At 39.3% G+C, this 27,566-nt stretch overlaps 1 protein-coding gene across 3 annotated transcripts in view; it reads left to right on the forward strand.

Annotated features, from left to right (window-relative positions):
• Positions 1 to 27,566, forward strand: part of LOC137298864 (protein crumbs-like) — a 70,828-nt gene that overhangs the window by 31,931 nt on the left and 11,331 nt on the right. For all 3 annotated transcript variants that reach the window (XM_067831204.1, XM_067831203.1, XM_067831205.1), the window contains exons 3-26: positions 827 to 937; positions 1,552 to 1,668; positions 2,094 to 2,204; positions 2,636 to 2,752; positions 3,664 to 3,774; positions 4,241 to 4,354; positions 5,060 to 5,170; positions 5,909 to 6,031; positions 7,708 to 7,820; positions 9,207 to 9,512; positions 13,608 to 13,764; positions 14,854 to 15,100; positions 15,819 to 16,003; positions 17,340 to 17,436; positions 17,813 to 17,891; positions 18,936 to 19,088; positions 20,182 to 20,305; positions 21,678 to 21,959; positions 22,154 to 22,297; positions 23,157 to 23,342; positions 23,687 to 23,863; positions 24,530 to 24,646; positions 25,508 to 25,639; positions 26,590 to 26,717. In XM_067831204.1, the coding sequence (XP_067687305.1) occupies positions 827 to 937; positions 1,552 to 1,668; positions 2,094 to 2,204; positions 2,636 to 2,752; positions 3,664 to 3,774; positions 4,241 to 4,354; positions 5,060 to 5,170; positions 5,909 to 6,031; positions 7,708 to 7,820; positions 9,207 to 9,512; positions 13,608 to 13,764; positions 14,854 to 15,100; positions 15,819 to 16,003; positions 17,340 to 17,436; positions 17,813 to 17,891; positions 18,936 to 19,088; positions 20,182 to 20,305; positions 21,678 to 21,959; positions 22,154 to 22,297; positions 23,157 to 23,342; positions 23,687 to 23,863; positions 24,530 to 24,646; positions 25,508 to 25,639; positions 26,590 to 26,717 (3,542 nt within the window). The remainder of the gene's footprint in view (positions 1 to 826; positions 938 to 1,551; positions 1,669 to 2,093; positions 2,205 to 2,635; positions 2,753 to 3,663; positions 3,775 to 4,240; positions 4,355 to 5,059; positions 5,171 to 5,908; positions 6,032 to 7,707; positions 7,821 to 9,206; positions 9,513 to 13,607; positions 13,765 to 14,853; positions 15,101 to 15,818; positions 16,004 to 17,339; positions 17,437 to 17,812; positions 17,892 to 18,935; positions 19,089 to 20,181; positions 20,306 to 21,677; positions 21,960 to 22,153; positions 22,298 to 23,156; positions 23,343 to 23,686; positions 23,864 to 24,529; positions 24,647 to 25,507; positions 25,640 to 26,589; positions 26,718 to 27,566) is intronic.

Raw genomic sequence — 27,566 nt, forward strand, 5'->3', positions numbered from 1 at the left:
ATGTGCATCAAGACACAACGAGGGAGTGGTGTCAACCCTCATGTTTAAAGATGGCCAGCTGATCCATACATGACTTTGTCATCCTCGCGCAGGTGACGTGTAGATGACATAATCAAAAAACAATGTACAACTAAGGGTTTCTACTTATAGGAAATTGTAAACCAAAAGTCACTGTGTTCTGTAATCTGATTGGTTGATAAACATGATCAAATGGTACTAGATTCACAGAAACTGCAAGACTATTCACTGCGTATTGACACGTAGAAACATCGTAAACAATTGTTTTGTTGTGTCATCAACAGCAGTGACATCATTCAAATCATATTGTGACGTAAAGTCAGAATGACGTCACAAATGAGCAACTTCAGATGCTACCAAGGGAACCAGCTGAAACGGCCAGCTGATGACACTTCACTGCTGTACCCGTACTTGATGTAAAGCAGTGCAGACAGTAAAATCCTTTGGTTTACTTTTGTGTTTACAATGTTGATAAACATCATGTGTTGGCCAATTTCCGGGTGCTATTGAGTATTTGAAGCACGGGAATATTTCATTTGAAACCTCCAGCTGATGCTGTCAGTTCCTAATGCATTCCTGTGCTTCAAATACTCAATGATACCCGGAAATTGGCCAACACATGATGTTTGTCTCCTAATAGTCATTACAAACCTGCCCATCAATCCGTTTGTCACCTGTGAACGTAAAGAGGCCCCATCATCCTGCACATGTTCACATGGATCCACAATAAGCCATGATATTTGAAGATACTATGTCAGTCATCTCCACCCCTTTCACATGTTACTCTATGCCCATTATCTCCTTCCAGGGGACTACTGTCTTACTGCAGTCTGCAAAAACAGTGGAGTCTGCATCCTCGGCACCTCCAACTACACCTGCAACTGCACATCAGGCTGGACTGGCTGGCTCTGTGATGAAGGTAACATCACATGCTTCCTCTCAGATAAAATCCCCAAATTTTACATTATACTTAATGAAGTTATTTCTCTTTAGAATAAATACCACATTTGGATTAAGCAGGAAGTGTACAATATAGTTTTCATTCATTATCTTTGATATTTTCCAAAGGGTTGAGTTGCTGAAAAACCAAAGATGAAAAGATAAAATAACTGCTCAGTTAATAAATCAAATGACATAGAGTTTGCCTGCATTTTATCTGTTCATGTATATTTAAGTTATGTACATTTATGCTTCTAATTCAGCAGTATATATTATGACAAATGTCTAATGTCCATGACAAATTTTACAGCACAACCTAAACTCATTGCCATCATTCCAAATACCTGACTTTCTATCATGAATGGACAAATGGTGACGGCAAGATTTACCAGATTATATCTTTCATTAAATCATTATTTATCTGGTGTAGACTGAAGTATGTCACTGACAGCTTCCATAGTGGCACTGCAGTCACAATGCATAGGTAGATCACAGATGTTGGTTCACTCCCAACCCCCTCCCACCCACCCACCTAGTACTTACCACAGTCTCATGGCAGTCCTCAATGTAACATCAGCATGCCACATGTTTCAGATGTGGACGACTGCCAGTCCCAACCATGTAAAAACAACGGTTCCTGTACTGACGGAGGGACAAACAACTTCACATGTTCCTGTTCACAGGGATGGCTTGGACCCACCTGTGAAGATGGTTGGTTCCATACTTTAACATAGACTTTCAACAGCCATAACGCTATGATCACTTTAAGGAATGAGCACCTGGCCTTGTGTGTATGTTCCTGAGGGATGGAGTAGTTTAAGTTATAATGTGTTTGCTAAAAACGGAACAAATGAAGTGGGTAACTAAACTCAATACAATATATGGAAGCAAAAACGTTTTATGTTTTAAAATAAAAACAGTTTTAATTTGAACGTACAGGTCACTAGTAGTAGTGAAGGTAGGATCAGGAAAAATAGGATCACACATTATTTACCAATATTAATTGATTCAAACAGTTTTCTTCTATTTCTGTTGTTGATTTGGTTGTGTATCCACTTCCCAACTTGAGACTAATGTCTGAGATGTTTAATGGCAACTCAGGTAATTTTTTTAAATATACTATTTTCTCTTTTAAGTGGACTACTGTTTTGGAGCTATGTGTACAAACAACGCCACCTGTGAACAACAGGCAGACAACTACACGTGTGCCTGTCAATCTGGATGGACTGGTTGGCATTGTGATGTTGGTATGTTGATTTATATCTCTCTTTACCCTCTTGGTACCACAGGACCATATCTGGTACCTCAAGAAGTAAACCTCTTACTGCACTGACATTACATGCGATGCTGCCAAAATGACAGTAAACTCAAATGTCAACACTAAATTTACATCCTAGTGCCAAAATTTTCATGGATTTTTTGGAAAGTTTGTTAAGATGATAGTATCGCCGATGAACATGTTTCAAGAACCATTGTCTACTCCCAGCATGGTCCTCGTTGGTGATGTTGAGGAAACACACATGAACATGTTTCAAGAACCATCATCTACTCAAACGGTTACAGACTGCCACCATATAGCTGCAACATAATGCTGAGTTGAACAACTAACAAGCAAACATACAGACATTAACCAAAAATATTAAAACATGGTTAAACCGTACTCTTCATTTGTTTTCAGATGTTGATGATTGTGAGAATACTCCATGCAAGAATGATGGCAACTGTACGGATGTTGGAACCAACAACTTCACCTGCTCATGCAGCACTGGATGGACAGGGGACACCTGCGAGACAGGTACAGTAGCCCAAAACTGTGACATCAGTCGGGGGCTGGAAACTTGCAGAGTCCAAATAAGCATGTTTGATGCTGCAGCTGAGATCATATTGCCAGTGTTCTTGATGTTGGATTTCACTGTTCACAGATTGCATGGTTTGATGTTTTACAGATCAATGGTATCACTCTTTTCAGATGTAGGGTTTCACTAGAACCAGGTATAGAGTTTCCCTGTTGTCAGATGTAGGCTTTTTACATAGGTTTTTACTATTTCCAGATATAGGTTTTCACTATTTCTAGATGTAGGTTTTCACTTTTTCCAGATATAGGGTTTCATGGTTTGTATATAGAGGGTTTCACTGTTTTTAGATTTAGGTTTCAGAAGTAGGTTTTCACTACTTTTAGATATGGGGTTTCATCGTTTTCAGATGAAGGCTTCATATGTAGGATTTTCCTGTTTCCAGGTACAGGGTTTTATGGTTTACATAATGGGTTTCACTGTTTTCAGGTGTAGGGTGTCTGATGTTGATATTGCTATTCCCTGATACAGGGTTTCACCGTTTTCAGGTGTAGAGTGTCTGATGTTGATATTGCTATTTCCTGATACAGGGTTTCACTGTTTTCAGGCGTAGGGTGTCTGATGTTGATATTTGCTATTTCCTGATACAGGGTTTCACTGTTTTCAGGTGTAGGGTGTCTGATGTTGATATTTGCTATTTCCTGATACAGGGTTTCACTGTTTTCAGGTGTTGACTCCTGACATTATGTTTTCATTTCCAGATGTAGAATATCATCGCTATACACAGATATAGTTTTGTGTTTCAACTGGGCACGTTTCATTGTGTTTTCCAGATCTATGGTGTCATTGTGTTTCTAGGTGTATGGTCCCATTGTGTATTTCTTAATGGTCCTCTGTTCACTGATTGTTGTAGATGTGAAGGAGTGTGAGACAGATCCCTGTGTCAATGGAACCTGCCACGAGGGGCTAGGAAACTTCACCTGTGTTTGTGACGCTGACTATCAGGGGACGTTGTGCGATGAAGGTAAGTTCGAAATACCTTCACTTGTAGTTTGTCAGTGTGCCAACTGTTGCAGTGTGAGGTGTTAAAGTGTGTCTTCAGGTTTCACTGTCACCAACATCAAATAGTAGGACAGGCGACTGGTTCAGACGTGCCACAAGTGACTGAGTGAGTGTAGTTCTACCCCACTTTTAGCAATGTTCAAGCAATATCATGGCAGGGGGCTTCACATATTGTGCCCAAGTGGGGAATCATACCCAGGTCTTTGGTGTGAAGAGTGAAAGCTTTAACTACTGAACTACCCCACCACTGTCACTGATGCAACCAGTGGTTGTTGGTCTAAACTGCATGTCTTCAGGCTTAATGCCCAAATAAAAAGGTTATCATCATACAGCACATTGTTTAAAATGTTGGTACATCTGAATACACCAGTCATTGTTCCAAGCATTTTCTCCTTTTGTCATGGTAACAGTCGTTGATGATGTTTCAGTTATTGATGACTGCCGGACCAATCCGTGCCACAACTCTGGCAGCTGTGTTGATGGCATCGGCAACTACACCTGCACCTGCACGGATGAGTGGACGGGAAGAAACTGTACTGAAGGTAGGATCTTGATTATCAGGGCTTGGTAGTAGCTAGAAGCTACTAACTACAAACATATATAGCATTAGAAGGTTGTTAAATGCAGTATCACAGAATTTCAGTAGATGATACTGTGTACAGTGAAGTATGAGACTATAGATGAACCTCATATATTGTTGCACAGAATGGACAAATTGATTGAGGATGGATTTACGCCGCTTTAAGCAATATTCCAGCAATATCATGTCAGGGACACCAGAAATGGGCTTCACACATTGCACTTATGTGGAACTGAGCCCGTGTCTTTATCATGACAAGCGAGAGCTGTAACCACTGGGCTACCCTGCCTTCCCCTGTTACTCAGAAATTGTGGATATTATCAAATCTTAGGTCCAATATTTTATTGGATTTCTGCATTTTGGTGGTTTATATGCTTTTACATTCATGAATACACCTTTACCATTTATTTTAAGTCATGAGGTGGTGTGTTTAGTTGTTTTAGTTAAAGGCCCGTGATTGAAAGATTTACTTCTAGTAAACTTTGTAAATTTTTTATTAATAAATCTTTGATTAATAAATCTTTTCCTGAGAAATCTAAGAAATATGAAACAATGACCTTCAATTCTGCAAGTGATCTTAGTCAAAGTGGTCTGTTTCTGCCATGTATTAGAAGCAATGACATTTTCAAAAAGATATTTTCAAGCTGCTGAACTTATGTGCCCACAGATGTAAACGAGTGCACAGCTTCTCCCTGCACAAATGGATACTGCCAGAATACCAACGGCAACTACACGTGTTACTGCAATGAGGGCTGGGAGGGACGGAACTGCTCTGTAGGTGGGTACTACCAGAACATGATCTTTCATTACATGTTCTGCAGCTGAATGATGAATATTATTATTGAGAAATTGAAATCTCAGTGGTGTTCTGTTTGAATGGAATTTTAGAAGTTGATGAGTAATAAGAAAGGAATGATATTTCATAATTATATTAAGACATTTGGGTATAGATTTTTATGCAGTTTTCAAGCAAGATCAACACGATACATACAAGCAAGACTTGACAATGCTGGATGAATCTAAACACAGCACATCATAAAGACATGAAGAAATTGTTATAAATCCATGAAGTGTCTTACCTGTCTTAATACCTGATGATGTTGTTGATTGTATAATCAATACAAAGGCAGGATATTTCTGTAACATTTTGGCATAGGTTTTTGTACCATTGTCAAGCAAGACCTACATGAAACAAACAAGCTAGATTTGACAATGCTGGAAAAATCTACGCTGAAATGTTGCATCATAAAATAATAAAGAATTGTTATCTATAAAGTGCCTTACCTTCCTTTTTACCCAATAATGTTCTTGAGTGTTTAATAGTTGTGATGTAATGGTGAAAACGATTTCAGTGAAGTACACTAAAAATATACTTGATGGGATTTAGTCTAATGCAGAATTTCAGAATTACAGTTTAACACAGAATATATTTGATAATATTTCCAACTGTTCATGAATGTATATAGAGCTGTAAATGTTGTTATTTCTCTATCCACCTGGGATGCCCCACTAACAGACATCAACGAGTGTATTAAGGGGAATCCCTGTGACAATGCTAGCGAGGTCTGCACCAACAACAATGGCTCGTATGCATGTCCATGCAAACCAGGATATGAGATGAGAGGGAAAGGTTGTATAGGTAAGACTTGTCTCCTTACAGTGAGAAATTTGGTGTTGTCCTGTGCATAAGGCCAAGTCACAAATCAGTTGAAGTTAAACAGAGTTGTCATGAAGCACATGTGACACCTGTGGTCTCTTCCTTGGCAAGTGAGTTTGTTAAACAATTGCTTCCTGTTACCTAGCAGTGAATGGGTACCCAGTGGGATAAGTCATGTGACTGTTAACCTTGTACCACATTACATGCAGCTCAATGATAATGATAATAATATGTGCATTTATATTGCGCCAAACTCCATTCACAAGGTGAATGCTCATAGTCAAAGCAGGCATGCTATTACCCTGAATAACCCAAACTGCCTTTTAGGTGCTTGATAAGGTTATAGTCACTTGACTTATCAAACTGGTGCCCATTTTCTGCTGGGTGAACAGAGGCAATTTTGGACAAACTCACTTGCCTAGGGTGAGACCACACATATCACATGTGCTTCATTGTGGGGCAGGACTGAAGTCCTAGAAACTTTCAGGAGTCAAGCTGCCAAACATGGTAACCAGCCAAGGGCTGTCCGAGCTCAGCATTGCTTAACTTCAACTGATTTGTGCTCCATGTACAGAACTACACATCAGCTTTTGTTATCCATGGTAATACTGTCTAGCACCTTGAGCATGCAACAATATACAGGTGCTATATAAATAGCATTATTATCTTGTAAATGTCACAAGATTATGTGATCATGATGAGTACTTTGTTCTAACAGGTGAAGGGATTTAATATGTTGATGTTGAAATAATTAAGCCTGGACAACCTAGTAGCTTTATTTATATAGCTGTTGGTTTTACAATTGAAGTATTACAAGATTATTGGATATGTTGAGTACTCTTTTCTCACAATGAATTTTAATGTTGACATAACATGAAGCATGTTGAACATTCTATGGATGTATCATTTGTGCATAAAGAATATTTATCTGTTGAAATTCTCTCATATCAGGTAGAAAGAGTGTGTACTTTGGCATATCATTTTTGCTAAACTGTGGAATGACTGGTTACTACAAATAACTATGGTTGTAAGGAAATGCAAATGGTGATGCACTCTCAAAACATTCAATAATATCATATCAACATTGATTGAATCTGATAAATGTCCTAAATATATTTAACTGTAAATAAAAAAAAATGAAGATCCCCTACTTCTTTCGAAGAGTATATAACAGGAATATTGCTGAATATGATATTTAACAACAACAGCAAACAGAATTACAACAGCTGAATTAGAGAGGCATAATGGCCCCATTGGGGTTAGCTTGCTAAGGATAGGCCAAGTGCTCTGACCACCACCACTCAGGGGCACAGTGATGTGCTGACCTAGCACATTGTTATCAGTGTACTTCATTGTTAACGATAAAAGTAAACACTACTTTAATAATTATGTCTGACCTTTCGATTCTGATGAACTGATTTAATTCCATATTTGGAACCTCAAAGTTGTACCTGTTAGAAATGGCTACAGCATTAGATTGGCACTGGGGTGGCGGGGTAGCCTAGTGGTTAAAGTGTTCGCTTATTATGCAAGCTGGGTTTGATTCTCTACATGGGTACAATGTGTAATGCCCATTTCTTGTGTTCCCCACCATGGCTTTGTTGGAATTATAAAAAAGCAACGTAGAACTAAACTCATTCGTTCATCCTCTGTTGCAGAAACCCTGTTGTTTGACAGCAGTCAAGGTGTGAGTGGTGACCGCGAGATCTATGGACCGTACTTTGCTCCAGGAGGACTGCCGTACTTCGGGAAGAATTATGTTGCTTTCTATGTAAGAGATTCATTGAAAACATATGTGTCATCAAAATACTGATTTATGTGGATTAGACATTTAACAAAATCTGAGGTCAGCTAACAGACACATCAAAAGATATAGTTTCTCAATGGTCTTTAAGTTCTTGTGATATTGTAAAAATTGTGATGAACAGGATGGAAGACATTTTGATCTATTTTTACTGTTCATCTTACATACTTGTCATACCGTCATATCAAAAGACATTATAATATGGTACTTGTTGGTCCCTGCTTGACATTCAGCATTAATGTTTACAACAAGGACTGGTCGTCTTGGAAACACTGTTCTGTTTTTGAGTTGGTTTATTCATACTTAACTGTGGCATGGTATCTCAGTGAGCTAGCACCATAAAACTAGCTTAAGTCTGGGCTAATATAAGCCAACACACATACACCCGCATGCATGCATGTGAGCACAGTACAATGTTAAATCCTATTTCACCTCACCTCACTTGTCTACAATTATAATGCATGACTACCAACTAGTTGTCTGACTTCCATTATGTGGTAGCTGAGTGGGCTAGGCGGCTGACTTTGTGTGCTGGCGATTAGGTGCCTGACTCTGAGGGTGAGGGTTCGAATCCCGGATGGGACTCTACCAAAAAAGTACTAGAACTTGAACTTTAATAAGAAAGTGAAGTCCCAAATATGACGCAGGTTGCGTTATAACTAGTCTATAGATTGTGACATTTTGTTACCACATTATTATGTTCTATACATATGAGTTTATGAAAATAGACACCATCAAATATTCATCATTAGGTTTTGGGGGCCGTCATCTATGTTCTGGAGAGGTCGTAGGGGTCATCAATTTTGTACACATGAACTACAGGAAATCAGCGGTTTTGTACATAATAATATACTGGACAAAAATAGGGATATATTTAAATTTTGAAGTTATGAATAATGATCTATTTATTCATTGACACACAAATGAAATATCAATCATGAAAATATCAATATTCCAAAATTACATTGTCCAGTATATTAAAAAATGGTGCTGAAACCTTACAGGAAGGGGTGCGCATTGATCGTGTACATGACATCCGTGTGGTGTGTCATGCTTCTACATGCTTCTCCGAAACATCATCAGCACCACCCCCATCCCCAACCCCCCAGCCATAAATTATTAACGGTGCTTTAGCTCACTGCAAGATAGCCATCTATGAGAGGTCAGTTTATCTCTACCAATGATATCTCCCTTGGAAGTTTGTTTCACATCACAAATTGTCTTGTAGTTTTGAATATTGTTAACATATAATCTCTTTGACAAATGTTTTGTCAGTTTTGGTAGAATATATCAATTTGCTAAAGGTTTTGATTATGTATTAATAATTGTAAGTATTTGTTTACTATATTTCAGGTGAGTCAAGATGGTTATATCCTCCTTGACCAATATAGGACTTTAAAAAATCCTGCCCATAACGCCAGTGACTGGCCATCAGATATGGTGGCACCGTACTGGTCACACTGGGACATTCCTGCAGAAGGTGCTGCCCTCTATGTCACTGAATACATGAAGTATCAACAAGATGCCAGCAACACATTGGGCAGAATACAGGAAGTGGTGTTTCAAAAATTATCTGAGAATATCACTGTAGAATATGCTGTGGTGGTTACCTGGATGGATGTTATTCCCTACCCCGCTGATGAATACAAGGGATTTCAGGTAAGGTCACCACAATCATATGATTACCTTACGTCAACATATATAAAGTCCCTCCTGGATCAGGAAACCTATCCTGCATACACCTTCAAAAATTGATGTTGGTTTATACAAAGTTTCCATGTTCTACCTGTCTGCCTTTCCATGGTGGAGGCCTAAAAATTCTAAATATATTGTTCTGAATACATTGTTAGGTTTTGATTTAAAACTAATTGCTCAAATGCGCCTGGTGCAAACTGGTGGTGATCGCATGAACACTCCCAGAGATAGATATGAGTGCACCTGAAATGTGAGGTAGTTTGGGATGGTCAAGGATACACTGATAAATAGGACTAGGGGGATACCTTAGCCGACTATCTTGTCATTGAGGCCTTGCAGGGCGAACGTATGGAGTCTGAATATCCACCTTAGTTCGAGTGATTTCCTCTTTTGGGTGGTGCTAACAAGCTCAGGCTATTCTCTGAGTTGTGCGATGATCTCATAGGTGAGATCTGATTTGCCATGTTTTTCCAAGTTGAAGTGGATTGCAACAGGTTTATCTCTGTTGTGTGTGATGTCAGCATAGTGTTCATTCAGACTCGTTTTGAAACATCTTTTGGTTTCCCCTACATATTGTTTTTTTAATTTTTTGCAGGTGAGTAGATAGACCACATTTTTGTTGGTGCATTTGTACTGTCATTTACGGTATTTGACACCAGGTACTGTGCTGTAAAAAGTGTCTGAACGATTGATTACGATGCAGATTTTGCAATTTTGTTTGCTACATGGGCCGTCACGGAATGTGACTACCCAGCCACTGACTTGTGGCGTGTTCTTGGGGTATTCTAGTGAGGCACGTACTAGATAATCCTTCAGGGTTTTATTCCTCCTCTAGGCCATAATGTGGGGTCAGTTTAATACTTTTTGGCATATTCGCTTCCGGATAATGGCATTGAGCTCCATGTTCATTGGGTTGAAATTGCAAACAAAGACCATAGCTTTTTGTTTGGTCTTAGATGGTCTTGTAGGGTTTGTCAGGAGGGTCTTCCTGTCCTTGCTGTCAGCCTTGTGTTTATTCTGTTGTATCAGTCTCATGGGGTATCCTCGTTTGAGGCAGAAGTTTATAAGGTTGAGACTATGTTTTTCATACTCCTCTGTAGAGGAGCGGATGCATTTGAGTCTAAGGGACTGACTGTATGGGCCCTTAGTTTTTGTCATGTCTGGGGTGACATGATGTATGCAAGAGGTAAGAGTGTGTTTCGATTGGCTTGCAATATAGAGAAAAACATGACTTGTTCTTCTCTTTGTCTAGACTTACCCATGTGTCCAGAAAAGCTACCTTGTTGGTTGAAAATTCAGCTGTGAATTTTATAGTGGGATGAGCTTCATTGAGGTATTTTATGAAGGCTTCTAGGCTGGACTGGCCTAGTGTCCATACTAGGGAAATATGTAGATGTGTGGTTGGTTGGCATATAGAGAGAGGAGTTTAGTTTCTAATTCTGCCATGAATATGTTGCCAGACGATATTCAATTTTTAACCTGATTTGTGTGATTTCGGCCCCTCCTTATACCTTAAGGAGGGGCCCCCGAGCCTGTCAAACCGATAGGCCTCCATTCTTGTTTCCTTTCCACAAAAAACGAAACAGTGTATCACTGTAATACTTTATTACAATGCACAATATACATCCATTTTCGATGTACATATCGGCCAGTCTTTATAACAATATAAATACACGTGCCGAGCATCATCAAGCATACTTACACATTCAAGCCACCCGCTTTCCATAGCCACGCCGGCAAAAACACAGGGCTACCAAATCAACTTGGAGCCTTGCCAGCGGCACCGGCACAAGCCCGCCGGCGGTTGAACCACTGCCAAACACACACAATGGTTGATGATGTCATAACGTCAATCATCAACACTTGTCCACTGTGACATCACACAACAGCCACACACAAAGTATATAAAGGGCTGCACAGCCAATGCAGAATGGTCTGATGAGTTCACTTAGAACAAGATCGGTCACCCCCTGCTACTAAAACACCTGCCTATCTCACTCCGACGGGGCCCACCGTCAGGATATGCACTCAAGTGTAACGATGGCTTCCGATTGGCTGTTTCATTTGCTGATATGCTGAGGGTTCATTATGTGTACAGAAAGATGATCTGTTTGATGGGCATTTTAGAAGTATAGCCAGTCACAGGAAAGTAAGATTCTGTAGGGAAATAACTTCTTTATGTGTACTTGATGCGTCGTTTCAGTATGGATTCATATACTGTTGTCAAACAAAATCATATACACTAAAAGAAGTCGTTATCCATGAGGAATGTATATAGAGATGTTGGGTTTTGAAAATACATGTTCTCTGAATTTGCGCTCGATCCAATCAAAAATCATGTCAGTAGAGATGGTAAACTACTGCGTGACTGTAATCTGTCATTCGTCCAAGTACAAAGCAGGACTTGAAACTGCCAAGAGTTTGCACCAGTTTCCGTCAGATCCAGTTATCTGAAAAAAATGAATGTAGTATGTTTGCAACCCACAGACATAAAAACATGTCATGTGTATCACACGTGCCTAATTACATAATGTGGCAGACACGGGACTCGGGTGCACGAGTCATAAATCAACTTGTTTTCTTTATGTCGTATAGTCTTATAGGTGTTAAGTTCAAATTGCACGTGGTCAATGATTGAAGCTGTGTATTGCATGTTGTCTTTAGCAGACAGGCAGGCAGACACATAGGTGTGAATAAACCAGACACTGAGCTTTCTCTGTGACAGACACTGCTTACCACAAGTTTTTTTACGTAACGAGTAGATTATTTACTCGTTTGTGTACACAACCAAGATTAGACTACTGCTCACAACCTCAGACGCTGGGCATGCATACTGTTTCAAGCTCCGCGAACCTATTCACTGCGCATGCGTCATGGGCGCAGCGCAGCACAGCTGTTGAAACCAGTTTTCCCCCCAGTGCTGGGGGGAATTTAGTGAAACGTTTGAACTCCGATTTCGCGGGCTTTTTTTTCATCATTTTCCACTTTATAGGTTGAATTGGCATTTTTTATGATTTGTTTCGGTAAATGCATACTGAGAGGTACCAGAATCTGCAAAGTTTTGTTTTACGTTGCATGTGACCTTTAAGGAAATACAGCGGGTTTCATTTCATAGTTCAATTTTCATCACTTTAAGAGAATCACGTTTAGTTCCTTGTAAGTCATCCAGTTTTCTCACGTGCAATAGTTACCACGTTTAGTTCCTTATTTAGGCCAAAGGTAAGTTTCAAACTCTAGTTGATTAGTTTTTCAGTTTCATTTATTAGACAGCTCTGCACATGTTTATTTCCACTGCACAACATACATGATGTCCGGTCCTGCTCACACCACACCCCTTGTCATCCCTACTTTAGTTATTTTATTTTGCATGTTCTGCTTTGGTTAATTACAAGAACTTCTCACAACATTATTATAACAATATTAAAAGTCTGCATATGTCTCACATATTAGGCAATTCTGAACAAAGCATGCATACATAAACCCTTAGATATTTGCAATATTTAAGAGACATGTTTGTCTTCTTTTGCTTTTCATGCAATTCAAAATTTATTTCAAACGTATTTCAAAGAAGATTGAAAGATCTTTGTTCTTGCTGAGTATTTCCAATTACAAGTCTTGTCAGAATTACTTTTCTTCGGACCAATAAGAGTGTCGATAACTGGATCAGTTGGAATGTGTTTTCCAGTTATGCTACCTCCCAGTTTGAATGACAGTTTGAAAGCTTTCGTGTGTGATGGAGTGAGGTTGGTTTAGCATAATTATTGACAGTATTCTAGTTTATGTCTGATTACATTTTCGAACCCTCACCTTCAGAGTCAGGCACCTAGTTGCCAGCCAAAGTCGGCCATCTAACCCACCATGGCTACTACTCTTCCTGACTCTGGATGGGAAAGTACAATCTCAAATTTAGCATATGTTGCAATTGATCCCTTCCTAAATGGCATTGTGTATCCATGGTCTGAAGTAATTTCCAAGAATGTATAATTGCTAACTGGTATCTGACAAATCAACATCATTTTGAGTTCCATTGGAATCAGTCAAGATTGACCTTTATTTCAGAATGTGACTTTCCAAGCAGTCCTGGCCACTGATGGGCAGAAGACGTATGCAGTGTTTGTGTATGATCAACTCAACCTGGCGGACAACTCGGAGGTGGTGATATCTAGAGGTTACAGCACACAGACTGGAGCTTCTGTCCTCGGTCCTGTTGCCAAAGGTTAATAATATTCAGCTGCTTTATTGTGTGGAAAGGTGATCTGGTGAGAGAGACTATTATCAAGTAATGAGTGAGTGATGAGTGTGAGTGACACATTTAAAGTTGTTGTGTGTAAGTGATTCATATTTGTTGTGTGTTAGTATTCATTTATGGTTTCTCTGTGTGCAAGCGATTCACATATAGTTGGTGTGTGAGTGTAATTATGAACATATCTATGGTTATTTTATTAACGATTCAGGCATTATGATTTGCTGTGGGTAAGTGATTCAAGCACAGTTTCAGCGTGTAAGTGATTACTGTAATTTTTAATCGATGTGTGTGTGGAGGCTATTCATTTTTAATCAATGTGTGTATGTGGAAGCAATTCATAGAAAGTGGATGTGTGCATGTAAGGACTTCATTCATAGTTGATGTGTGTGCGTACAAATGATTCATGCAAAGACTACATAATCAATTGTGCGTGAACGTTTTGTTCATAGTTACTGTGTGTAAGTGAATTTAGTTTTACGCCCCAGTCAGCAATATTCTAGCTGTATGGCAGCGGTTTGTAAGTAATCATGTCTGAACCAGACAATCCAGTGACCAACAGGATGAGCATCAATCTGTGCAACTGGGAATGACATGTGTCAACCAAATCAACGAGCCTGATCACCCGATCTCATTAGTCAAATCTTACGACAAGCATTTGCCTTTTATGGCAAGCATGGGATGCTGAAGGCTTATTCTACCCCGGATCTTCATGAGTAGCAGTGTGTAGGTTAATATCTCATGTTTAGTCGATGTATGAGCAGATGGGCAAGTGGGTTGGTGAGTGTTGTTGGTACTGTCTGTGGCATGTTACAGTCCAGACATTACTAAACCAATGGTGGAAAGCATGAGTGCATGATTACATAATCCTGAACAGTTCAAATATTATCTAACACCATTGAAGATTATTTATTAACCACAGACAAAAATATAACTTCTCACATACTCACTGATCAAGATTTTGTCCAATCTGTAAGGGATGATGTTTGTAGAAGAAATGTCAGTCATTCCCTAAACCAGGGAATATTTGGTTTAATGCAATGAACTATATTTCTATTGCAGGAAGTCGCAGTTTTGAGGTCTACAAGATGTTCAGTGATAGCAGTACTTTACCTGCTAACGAGAACTACAAATGTCTGGACCAGTTAGCGGAAATCCCTAAACCACAACATGCCAGTGCATACTACAGAAACAGATGCCCTTGTACAAAAACACAGGCACTGCTTAACAAATGGTTCATGTATAATACCCAGGAAAACTGTGCCATTCTAAGGTTCGACCCTGAAAGAGGAACATGCTGTTATGATCCGTAAGTAATCATGCTGTTTTGCTGAATGATTACAAGTTCACAACATCTGTTGTAGTTAGAGCTATGCTTGTTGCTAAAGTCCTCTTCAACCACAGACTCAGGCTTAAGCCTAGGCTCAGCCTCATGTTTGATCGGGTTCGAGTCTAGGCTCAGGGTTAAACTTGGACTCAAGCACAGGCTCAGGCTTAAGTTTTGGCTCAAGCACAGACTCAGGCTTAAGGTTAAGTTGATACTTATATTTAGCTCAAGTTCAAGCACAGACTCAGGCATAACCTTTGACTGAGCATCATGTTTAGGTCAGGCTTAGGCACAGGCACAGGCTTAAGCGTTAGTCTCAGATTGAGGTTGTTGAGTCTTGTTCAAACTTAGGCTCAGGCTCAGGCTCAGGCTCAGGCTCAGTCTAAGACATAGGTTCAGACAAGGGCTCAGACAATTACAATATATGAGCAGGCCTGAGTATGTCATTGGATACAACCCTCATGAAGGTTAGAAATGGTACGAAAAGAAACAGGATTGGATGGTCAGGTTATCAGACATGGTAGATGCATGTCACCATGTCCCAGCTGCATACACTGACTGATACTTCATAGACATATTGCTGGATTATTGCTGAACTGCATTAAACAAAAGCACAGCAGTATTTTACGTAACGGTTCAATGTGAATTTTGTGACCTCAGCCACTGCCCAGTCCTTACTCACATGTTTAAATCTCTTCAGAGTTTACGGAACTCTCCTGTCCAATGAGAGAGGAGCAGGTTATGCAGGGAGCAGCAACACAACAGTATCTGGCCATGTTGATGCTGTCAACAGCGTCTGCTGTGGAAGCAAAAGCAATCTATGTAAAGTCTTCTACGCCAAGTATCCCTCTGACACCTGTGCAAACAACACCGGTGTGACATCAGGTGAGTGTTCTTTATGGAAACTACTGTAGACAAGCACTGCTGGAAATGCATTCTTGTATACAGTATGACATGACTCGGTGACCATGAATGGTGATGTTGAGTGTATCACATTTTCGTGTGGATGACATTCACTTGGATTGAAGTTTGTGGAAATTGCTACATCTTGCAGAGTGTTGAATTATTAAAAGAACAGGACACAATAAATTTAATTTTGTGATACATACTTGAAACATGTACTTGAAATTTTCCTCAAAGCAGAAAAAACAAGGACTAAATCACGTACTTTAGTACATGTAGATTGGCATACAATTCATGGTTTTATGTCCTTCAATTGACATACAATTCATGGTTTTAAATGCTTGTACTGACATGTGATTGTTGGTGTTATGTGCTTTAATTGGCATACAGTTCCAAGTGTCATGTGCTTTAATTGACATACAGTTCCTGGTTTTATGTGTTCATATTAACATGCAAGCCTTGGTGTTATTTGATGTTATGGGCCATTCAATTCCTGGTGTTATTTGCTTTGACTGGCATACCATTTCTGGTTTAATATGCTGTTATTGGCATAAACTTCCTTGTGTTATGTGCTGTAATTAACATAAAATTCCTGGTGTTTTGTGCTCATATTAGCATACAATTCCTGGTGTTATGTGATCATATTGGCTCACAATTCCTGGTGTTATGTGATCATATTGGCTCACAATTCCTGGTGTTATGTGATCATATTGGCATACTATTTCTGGTGTTTTATATCGTTGTGTGTCTGTACATGATATGTCAAATGGGCCACTATACATCGATGTTTAGCTTTGAATATTGCCGAATCACGATATCTGTGAAGATACACCGTTTGTAAACTCAGCACAAATTTCATTCTGTTATGTGACTGCACTGACAGCATCCAGCAACATGCAGATATTAAAGATGTTTTTGATCCATATATTCTGTTTCTAACAGTACTATTTTATTTTGGACATGTTCTTTAAAAAGTGCTTTGATATCACTTTTTTTAATGCTTCTTTCATTCAAACACTGTATTTGTTTTGACCTTAAGGTGTTTTATTGCTTGTGCTAGAATTAATGGTTTTAGTATCATGATACCTATCGTATCATCGCCGTTATATCAGGATTCATATTGTATCGCAGCTTCAGTGCACAATACTTTTGCAGTTTTTCATTCTGACTATAATTTTATTATTGTGTTTTATTATTATCAGGTTGTATGCCAATAGCAGAACTAATCATATGCAATCACCCCTAAGTCACAGCTGTATCTGATGGAGAAAAAGGTGTGCAAGGTTGATTAGACATCTTAGTGTTGTTTCTCCTTCAGGTTACTACTGGGGAAATCCTGTGTCTGAAATGTCTGCCGGAACTCCATACATTTTCAATGGCATAGGGGAGTATATCTTGTTTGGCAAAAGCAGCAGGTAAGTAAATAAAGCATGCACATGAATATAAGACAAGGTTATGTTTAATACAACTCATTTATGGCCACATTGGGCCTGAAAGAAATCAGGCAGTAACTATGGGTAAAGATCTAAAAATGTGTTCGTTGCATACAGTGCAAATGTACTTATTCACTGCTCTTTTCTAAGAACCTGCAGGTAATCTCCCGATCTTCCTGCATTGGTTTATGTGCACAGGAATAATTAAGAGTCATATTTACTCATGTTTGTATGCATAGCTGAAATACATTATATGATGATGAATGTTTTTAATGATGAAGAATACACTAAATGATGGAAAATACATTAAATGATGAAGAAAACAGCGTGATGATACTTGTTATGTTCTTGGTTGCAGTGGACCTGTGATACAGGGGAGGCTTGAGAAAGTAGCTGACAACATCAACGTCACAGTCCTCACTGCTGTTGCAGTTCAGGTAACACAAGTCTGTTTTATTTTGTGGTTTTCAGTAGAAAGGAAGGAGGTTGCTTTAACACTCCTCAAAATAGGAACGGCAGTTGCTGTGTGATTGCAAGTCTCCTGTTTCATTTACAAGGTTTGTTTGTTCACCTCTGATGATACGGCATAGTTTTGATGGGACACAATACATAAAATAGCAGTTTTTGATATTTCTGATATCAACACAAGTGTTGCAGCTGACAGCTATCCAAGAACACATGGCAGCTGTCACCTGTAGAATAACACATTACCACAGTCACCTGTAAAGTAACACATTGCAACTGCCACCTTTAAAGTAACACATTGTACCTGACACCTTTAAAGTAACACATTGCACCTGACACCTGTAAAGTAACGCATTACACCTGTCACCTGCAAAGTAACACATTGCACCTTCCACCTGTAAAGTAACACATTTCACCTTCCACCTGTAAAGTAACACATTACACCTGACGCCTTTAAAGTAACACATTGCAACTGACACCAGAAAAGTAACACATTTCACCTTCCACCTTTAAAGTAACACATTTCACCTTCCACCTTTAAAGTAACACATTTCACCTGTCATCTGTAAAGTAACACATTACACCTGACACCTGTAAAGTAACACATTTCACCTTCCACCTGTAAAGTAACACATTTCACCTGTCACCTGTAAAGTAACACATTGCACCTGACACCTTTAAAGTAACACATTTCACCTGTCACCTATTAAGTAACACATTTCACCTGTCACCTGTAAAGTAACACATTACACCTGTCACCTGTAAAGTAACACATTTCACCTTCCACCTGTAAAGTAACACATTTCCTAGCGGAATTAATATTGATCTTGCCATAAACCTGCTGATTCTGATTCTTGACCTATAAGTACCATGCCCCAAAGTAAATGTGTGAAACCCGAGCCAGATATGGCCATAACTGAAATGGAGTGCTCAAGGGTTCATTAAACCCATCTATTGCTGTAAACAGATACTTGACTTTGAGTAGCAATAAGCTGATAATGCATCCATTATATCAGATGAATGGTGTTACTGTGGAAGCCCGGCTTGGAGCTGATAAGAACTCAGTGGAATTCTACCATCAGGGTGTCATGGTTCAGGACAAAGTTAAGATGGAGGAATTTATGCGGGACGGAAACACTATCATTTTCCACTATGGCCAGTTTGTCCAGGTGAGTGGCTCACATTGCGATGGTCTGCAATTTTCATTTTCTATCAGGTTTTCTTAAATTCAGTTCAATATGTGTGAGGAAAATATGACTTTACTTCTTGTCACTTGTGAGGGTCATCTGTGTGAGAGTGTTACATAATCAAAAACAGGTAAACATTCTTTCAGTATAGGACCCATGAAGATCCGGGTTAGAATTATTCTTCAGTAACACATGCCTGTCATAAGAGGCGACTAATGGGATTGTGTGGTCAGACTCACTGACTTGATTGACACTTGTCATCATTTTGCAGTATGGATCAGTACTCATGATCAGTGTTGATCAGTGGATTATCTGGTCCAGACTTGATTAGTTTACAGACTACCACTGTATAACTGAAATATTGCTGAGTGTGGAGTAAAACTAAACGCTGACCCTTTCGATATACATCTAATGTTCATTCTTTTCTTCATGAAATGTCACATTGTTTTACATGAAGACTTCAAAACGACCCTGCATGTTGTAACCCCCTATTATCCCAACGACTTGATAGGACGAGTGAAAGGTGGTCAGTCTTACCTGGTAGATGGGCGGTGGGGTAGCCTAGTGGTTAAAGCATTCACTCCTTATGCTAAAGACCCAGGTTTGATTCACTGTATGGGTTCAATGTGTGAGGCCCATTTCTGGTTCTCCTGTCATGATATTGCTGGAATATCGCATACATGATAGACTTTAAGTGTCTTTATATTGCCTTCACCCCTCAGGCTTTTCACATGTTGTATGTTTTGTACCCCAAAACTTGGAGTTATATTTGGAGTCAAGTTCACACGCAGTCTGAACTGTGTTCACTTTATTCACAAGGGTTCAAACATTCTATTTTATGTTTACTTGTGATCTTGTTCAAATATAATCGAACAGCTTACTTTTTGAATGTTTACACGTAACCTTGCTGATATGAAATCAAACAGTTATCTTTCATGTATTTGCATGTAATCTTGTTCAGTATTATCAAACGGTTTATCAGTGTACGATTATATGATTAAATGTCTGGTATGCTTAAAGAACTGGGGATCTTTGTGTGTATGGCCTAGACTGTAAATGAGGCTGTATTCTCCAGGTGACGGCCAGTGGACAGTTACTTGTGACAGTGTTCGTGCCCCAGACTGACAATGCCATCTTCAATTCTGGACTTGTGTCTGTCGTGGCCAGTAATGCTGTCACACAGGAAAATGTTGATGCAGGTAAGTTCCCATCTTCATCACTAAGTCAACCTTTGTGGGATGTAGAGATTGTACACTGATGTCCATCCCCTGTCGTCCTGCAGCTGCCATTTATTACATTATGTGTTTACAGTAACTTGGACATACAGTAAAGTTCACTTATAACGTACACGCCAACGAATTGCTGGTTACAACAAACAAATTCAGAAGTCCCAACTGCTTTCCTATATATTGTTATGAATTAACTACCGTATACACCGAACACTGATAGTATGAATTTTCTGTTACAACAAACAAATTGACGGGTCCTTCTGTGCTATTTCACATGTTAATTGACATGTTTACAACGAACAGCTGATCCGAATCCACTCACGTGTCATCTCACGTGTCACCAATTAGCTTGTGAAAACAAACAGGCTTCCTCACATTGGATCAAGGGGATAATAAAATAAACTTACCTGTGAACTTTTATCATTTATTTAATCTTGTTAATCTTGTTCAAGTTACCGGATGAAAATGACATGGATGATTTTTTCTGTGTGAACATGATCTTGTCTGAAACCAGTGACGTGGTGATGATTCTTGGTAATTTCCAAATATTCACAAACATTCTCAAATCGCTTAGAACGAACTTCGCTTACAATGAACTGAAAACAACAGTCCCTTTGAGTTCATTATAAATGAATATTACTGTATGTTTCAATGGACTGTATTCAAGGAATAGGATATGGATAATCCCCCACCAAAGATGAACTGAGTTTGATAAGCATGTAGACAACGCTAGTCAAAGGACACATAACTGGACAAAAAATATTTACAGTCTGACATAGACAAGGTTGTGTATAACTCACACAAGTGAAGCAAATCCCAAAATTATGTCCAGAATAAACTCATCAATGGTAGTATATTGCATGAAGGGTCCAGAAGTAGTTGTAGCACACTTACAAATAATGAGCATACGCATGTATTTGGGTGCAGTGCAGCATAGCTGCTGAAACCAGTAAATCGTTTGAATTCCAATTTTGTGGGCTTTTTTCCTTCACGTTTTTCTCTTTATAGGCTGAATTGGCATTTTGTATGTGCCTGTAATACTGTTCACTCACTTATCTGCCCACTCCCCAACCCATCAACCAACTCAATCACTCACACACACACACCCAACCACCCACAGTAAGTGCATACCGAAAGGTATCAGAATCTGCAAAGTTGTGTTATACATTGCATGTGACCTTTAAAGGGTGCACTCTTGACACTGAAAACTCAGATTCAGTACAGTGTGTGAAACTGAGTTTTGGCATCCCCCTCTGTGACATTGTTTAAAAGTCATAAAACTATACACACTCACTCATTTCTAAATCCCTAACCAAGACTTTAAAAGTACATTATCTTCCAGCCAAGGTTATGACTGAGGGTGACTCCAAGTTCAACTACAGCCTGTCCACTGGCAACTTCTCCACCATGTCAGCACAGGCCATCACCCCTCTCTCCTACTCCAACTTCACTGTGTACAGAGACACCCTCTACAGCTCTGATGCCACTGCAATTGACACAGCCAATTCCACCTGCGGCGATTATGTTGCGTGTCTTGTCTCCTACAAGGCCCTGACTGATACCAGCGCTGCTGCAGGACTCACGGGCAAAATGGAGGACATACAGCAGCAGGAGACCACTCTCAGTAAGAGTAATTTGTGTTCTGTGTTAGTCTCCAATGTCAGGTCTTAGAATTTAATGTTCTTGCTTTGGTTTTCAGCAAATGTGCTAAGGTGCATCAGGTAAAGTCACACATTTAACATTTAGAGTCAACATGTTTCATGTAGCAAATGTAAACCATTCTTTCGAAAAATGGTCATGATTCTTCATTTGTTTCAGACATGAAACCACCCATGTTTTCTGGGTTACCCCGAATTTGGAATGTGACTAAGGGAGAATATTCACTGGTTGTCAAGGCAACACATGACTTAGACGCTACCTACAGTGTCATGACGTCTGAAGACGAGGCCTTATACTCCTACAGTAATAACACTTATCATTCCATGGAGTGAGTGAGTGAGTGAGAGAGTGAGTGAGTGAGCGAGTGAGCATGCAAGCGAGTGAGCAGGCGGATGTTTGAGTGAGTGAGTGGGTGGGTGTGTTAGTGAAGGATTTGGTTGGTGAGTTGGTGAGTGGGCAGACAAGTGAGTGAACAGTAGTACAGGCATATTTATTGCAAAAGGCAAGCATAGCATGGGTGAGAATGGGAAATAGCATGGGTGAGAATTCATTCTATAACGTTCTTAGCTAATCTTGCAGCTATTGCTTTTAGTGGATGGTGACACAGCTGTATGAGGTGGTCGGTATGTCCTAGTTGGACCTGGTGGATTGTATGTCATTGTGCCCAACTCACTCACTAACTCACTCACTCACTCTCCAGCAGAAAAACAGTAATAACCATCAAATGTAAGATAACTACATTGTTCATACAATCAAAATCAAGTAAAAAAAGCACAAAAAAAAAGGCAAATAAAATTCTATTTTATCTAAAAATCAATCAAAAAGACATTGATAAAAATATGTTTCCAATCATAAAACCATTATGTCTATATGTTGTTATTTCAGAGTTTTTTCTCAGATATAAGATTGAGTTGTTTCAAAGGCATTTAGAAGTTGGAGGAATCAAACTAAAAGTGCTATATGGTTCAACTTCTTTATAATACAAGGTCACAACGTTTTGAGACAGATTCTAGTCTCTTCTTCACCTCTTCATTAATCTCTCTTCTTCACCTGAAGAAGAGACTAGAATCTGTCTCGAAACGTTGTGACCTTGTATAATAAAGAAATTGAACCATAAAGCACTTTTAGTTTATATAAGATTGGTTATGTAATACTATTCCAGATCAGACAAGTGGTGAATTTACATGGAATGTGACAATGGACTCATCAAAAACACAGAAAACATTCCAGTTTCTGGCAGCCGGTGGACTCAATGCCACATATACCCCAGCAGTGGTGGTATGTCTGTGTGCAGAGACATCACAGTGTGACTACAACGTCGTCAACTATGTTGAAAAGAGAACGTCAGGTACAGGAGCTGCTCTCAGTAAAACTTGAATAGCTCCCATAGTCCATGTCCATGTCCACTTAGCAGACCATTGTGGCATCAGTTGACATGACATCACTAAACATCCTTAATCTTTCCGCTACGGAAAATTATTTGCCTTTCATTTTACATGCAGATAGTGGTTGTTTCTATTTACAAACTGGAAAGTTGGGACAGTGGATGACAAATGTATTCTGATATGAAAATGATCAACACTAACTGATAAAAATATAAAACACTTTGGCACGTAACTGTTCACAGAATCCAATGAAATATGAAGTTGTCAGTTTTTCTAAATTAAATTAGCATTGTCTTATTTAATTTAGGATTATTATCCCGAGCACTTTGCCGATGTCCTGAAAACACAAAGGGAGACTACTGTCAAGAAGTCAAACCTGTGTGTCATGGTCAGTGTTTCCGTGGCGCAACATGTAATGAATCAAGGGCAGATAACCCCTGCACATGTCCGAATGGTTTGGAAGGAGATGGTATAAAATGTTACGGTAAGTAAAGCTTTTTACTGCATTATTTAGTGTTACATTTAACTTAGACATGAACAGAAATGAGCAGATATTATGACAGCATTTTTGTACAGCTCAGCCAGATTTCAATAGAGATTATGCTCAATAACCTGAGACTTTATGTACAAGGTAAAGTTCCAATCCTAACAGAAATGTTACTTTGTTTACTTGATTGCTCTCACAAATTCATTCTTCATCCTGGCGGTTGGTTAGCCTAGTGGTTAAAGTGTTTGCTCATCACGCCAAAGACCTGGGTGTGATTCCCAGATGGGTACAATATGTGAAGTCCATTTCTGGTGTCCACTGCCATGATATTGCTGGTGTAAAGCCAAACTTTACATGTGAATGTAAACTGCAGTGATATGCCAGAATATTGCATAGTATAGTTAATGCCATATCAGCTATTTCTGGTGTTTCCTGCCACGATATTTTGGGAAATATCGCTTAAAGTGGCTTGCTCGCTCCCTCCCTCCCTCCCTCCCTCCCTCCCTCACTCACTCACTCACTCACTCACCCACTCACTCACTCACTCACTCACTCACTCACTCACTCACTCACTCACTCACTCACTCACTCACTCACTCACTCACTCACTCACTCACTCACTCCTACTGGAGTACATTATGAGGTAAACTTTGTTGTTGGCAGATAAAAATGAGTGTTCTGACAATGTATGTGGCGTCCATGGCGTGTGTACCAACCTCCCAGGCAGCTACAACTGTTCCTGCATGAAGGGCTACCAACGTCAAGACAACAAGTGTGTTGGTAAGAAATAATGTCCTTATTTTTCATTCTGCCAGGAAAACTGATCTGTCCAATCTATTTGTGCTTCTGACAGGCAAATTAAGGAAGAAAATATTTTTTGTTGAACTTCAATATTGAACAATGATTGAACAAAGTTTGTACTTGCAGTTGTTGCCCGTTTGTATGACATAGCTGAAATGTTGCTGATTTGGCTAAAAAATACCACACTCATTAGTTCCCATCTTAAAAATTGTCAATCCTATGAAGTCTATGATATAACACTTGTTTGAAGGTGACTTCAAGCTTTGCATTAATCTTATAATGCAGTGATGCAATGGTGAAAATGTTGTAGCATTCAGAAGAGATTTGCACCCTGCTGCAGTGCCAGGAACGGCTAGTTTGGGGTTCATGTGACAAGTTTACCTCATTACAACACTATTGCATTGAGTGAATTTACTGTTAGGCCTCACCCAGCAATATTCCTGGTATATGGTGGTGGTCTGGAAATAATCAAGTCTGAATCAGACAGTCTTGTGATCAAGAGCATGAACACTGATATACCCAAATGGGATATGACATGTGTCAACCAAGTCAGTGAGCCTGACCACCCGATCCTGTTATCTCCTCTCATGAAAAGCATGGGTTACTGAAGATCAGTTCTAACCCGGATCTTCAAGGGTCCAATGCTACTGGAAGAGATCATAGCTACGATTGTGTGTTTCGCTGGCGTAGTGAATAATTGCCGCTGACATCACTCTAGACTTACAGAACATGCAGTCATTACTTGAAATCTGTTCAAAGCAACATTAAGCCTAAATTACTGGCTTCCTTAAGACGAACAACGTTCGATCAGGTACAGATACTACTGTTATTATTCTGCAGATATAGATGAATGTAAGACTAACAGCTGCCCCGGGTTCAATGACAGTGTCCGGCAGTTCTGTGAGAACACCGATGGAGGATGCAAGTGGTCATGTCGTCCAACCTTCAAGGGAAGATACTGCACCAATAAAGGTATTACTGCATTCTTGTGTTTGTTAGATGCATCCAGTGCCACAAGGTGCATCATTATAATTAGACGAGACCAATTTTGTTTCTTATGTTATGGAAATATCTTTTCAAGTATAAGAAGAAAAAAACATTTTGCTTGAAAAATATAATCATAATGTTAAGATACACTGGAGCAAAACTTTGACTGCGCAAGGCAGTTTGTTGGACACTAAAACACTGTATCTGTTCTCAGGGACTTTAAACTGAGTTATCAACAATATTTGCATCACACAACTCAGCAAGTGTGGTGATTTTTTAACATATTGCTTTTGTGCCACCTGCCCAGTCCTGGATTTTTTAGGAAAAAAATCCATGATGCCGTGACATGCTTGAATAGTTTTTCAGGGGTGAATCCAGTATTTGAATAAATGAGGCATCCTCATAATTCACAAACTGACTTGATTATCTGAGAAAAGTAGTGGTGCACACCCCTGAACCCACATGATCTTCATCGGATCTCATTCATTGTGACTGGACTGCCTTCATGGTGTAGTGGTCATGTCATGCCAAGAGATGTAATAAAGTAGTTTTGCTGCCTGCCTGATGCTTGGCATTAATGGATTCTTCAGGTACTGGTCGGCTCAGTCAGTATAATGTGTCTGAATGGGATATTCATGCTTATGGTATCTCAGTGAGCTATAAAACCAGCTTGAGTCTGAGCTAGTACAAGCAGCCACACACACACATGCACATTGTCATCATAAGTATGACATTAAACCATATTTCACATCACTTCACCTTACCTCATTGTGACTGACTTACAGTCCAGTGTTTAGCATTGGATCATCAAAATCTAACTTTACAAGAATCCAGTGCTAAGGCATTTATGTGTGGAACCATGACTAATGGTGACTCTAAAATAGAACTGCTATTAAAGATTCACTCTGAACAATTTCTCCAATTTCTTCTCACAGCCACTTATACATTTGGTGGGCAGATCGTCTTTGCTCAGGTTCCAGGGATGGGCCAAGTCTGGACCCCAGACCTCAATGACAAGAACTCAGAGGCCTTTAAAAAGCTGGCTGAGAAAGTGGAGACAGTTGTAAGTAGTGCTTGCGAGAGAGTGATTAAGCGAGTGTTTTGGACAGTATAACTCAGGGCCTCCTCAACAAAGAAATCGTAACTCTCTCGTGTTGACGTAATGTGAAAATCTCTTTGTAGAATGGTAGAATGGTGACTAGAATCCTTATCCCTTTTTATCCTCTGCAACGCATCTTGCGGATGTATAAAAATGCACACTGTCCATGTGTTCGTCCATCCAAGCACATTTGTCTTTTCCAGAGCAGAACTTAAAACCATTCAGTATTTCTTAACCAAACATGGCACATAGATGTCATATGTCTAGTGCTGATCTGGTGCCTGGATAGTTTTTAGATTTCTGAATAATATGTTTTATGTATTTCCTTAGCAACAACTATTGCTTCAACAAAATTGGGTGGTAGTGCTAAAAATAAATTGAAAACTTGAACTTAAAATGCTTTCAGTACACTCCTTCCAGTTTGCTTTAAACACGTCAAAACATTTGACATAATCATAACTAGTGGACACATTCATGAAGAGTATTTTGCCATTGTGGGGGATATTGACAACTCTGACTTCAGTAAAAATATGGACTGTCTCTGTAAGTTTTGACCACCAACTAAATAAGAATCTCTCTAGTAGGATATTCCCTATGTTTCCCATTTTCATGAAGAATACGTATGACACATCAATCCTTTGTGTTTTTATTAAGCAGTGACATAAACTCAAGTCACGTTTTCTTACCCAACCCAATCCAATCACTTTAAAACTGGATTAAACTTTAAGTCTCTCTCATGTACAAGTGTTCAGCTACCCATGTTTGTAAGAGGCAACTAGCAGGAACAGGTTTCCTGACATGTGTCATCATATC

This window comes from Haliotis asinina, chromosome 10 (assembly GCF_037392515.1).
Source record: "Haliotis asinina isolate JCU_RB_2024 chromosome 10, JCU_Hal_asi_v2, whole genome shotgun sequence".
NCBI lineage: Eukaryota > Metazoa > Mollusca > Gastropoda > Lepetellida > Haliotidae > Haliotis > Haliotis asinina.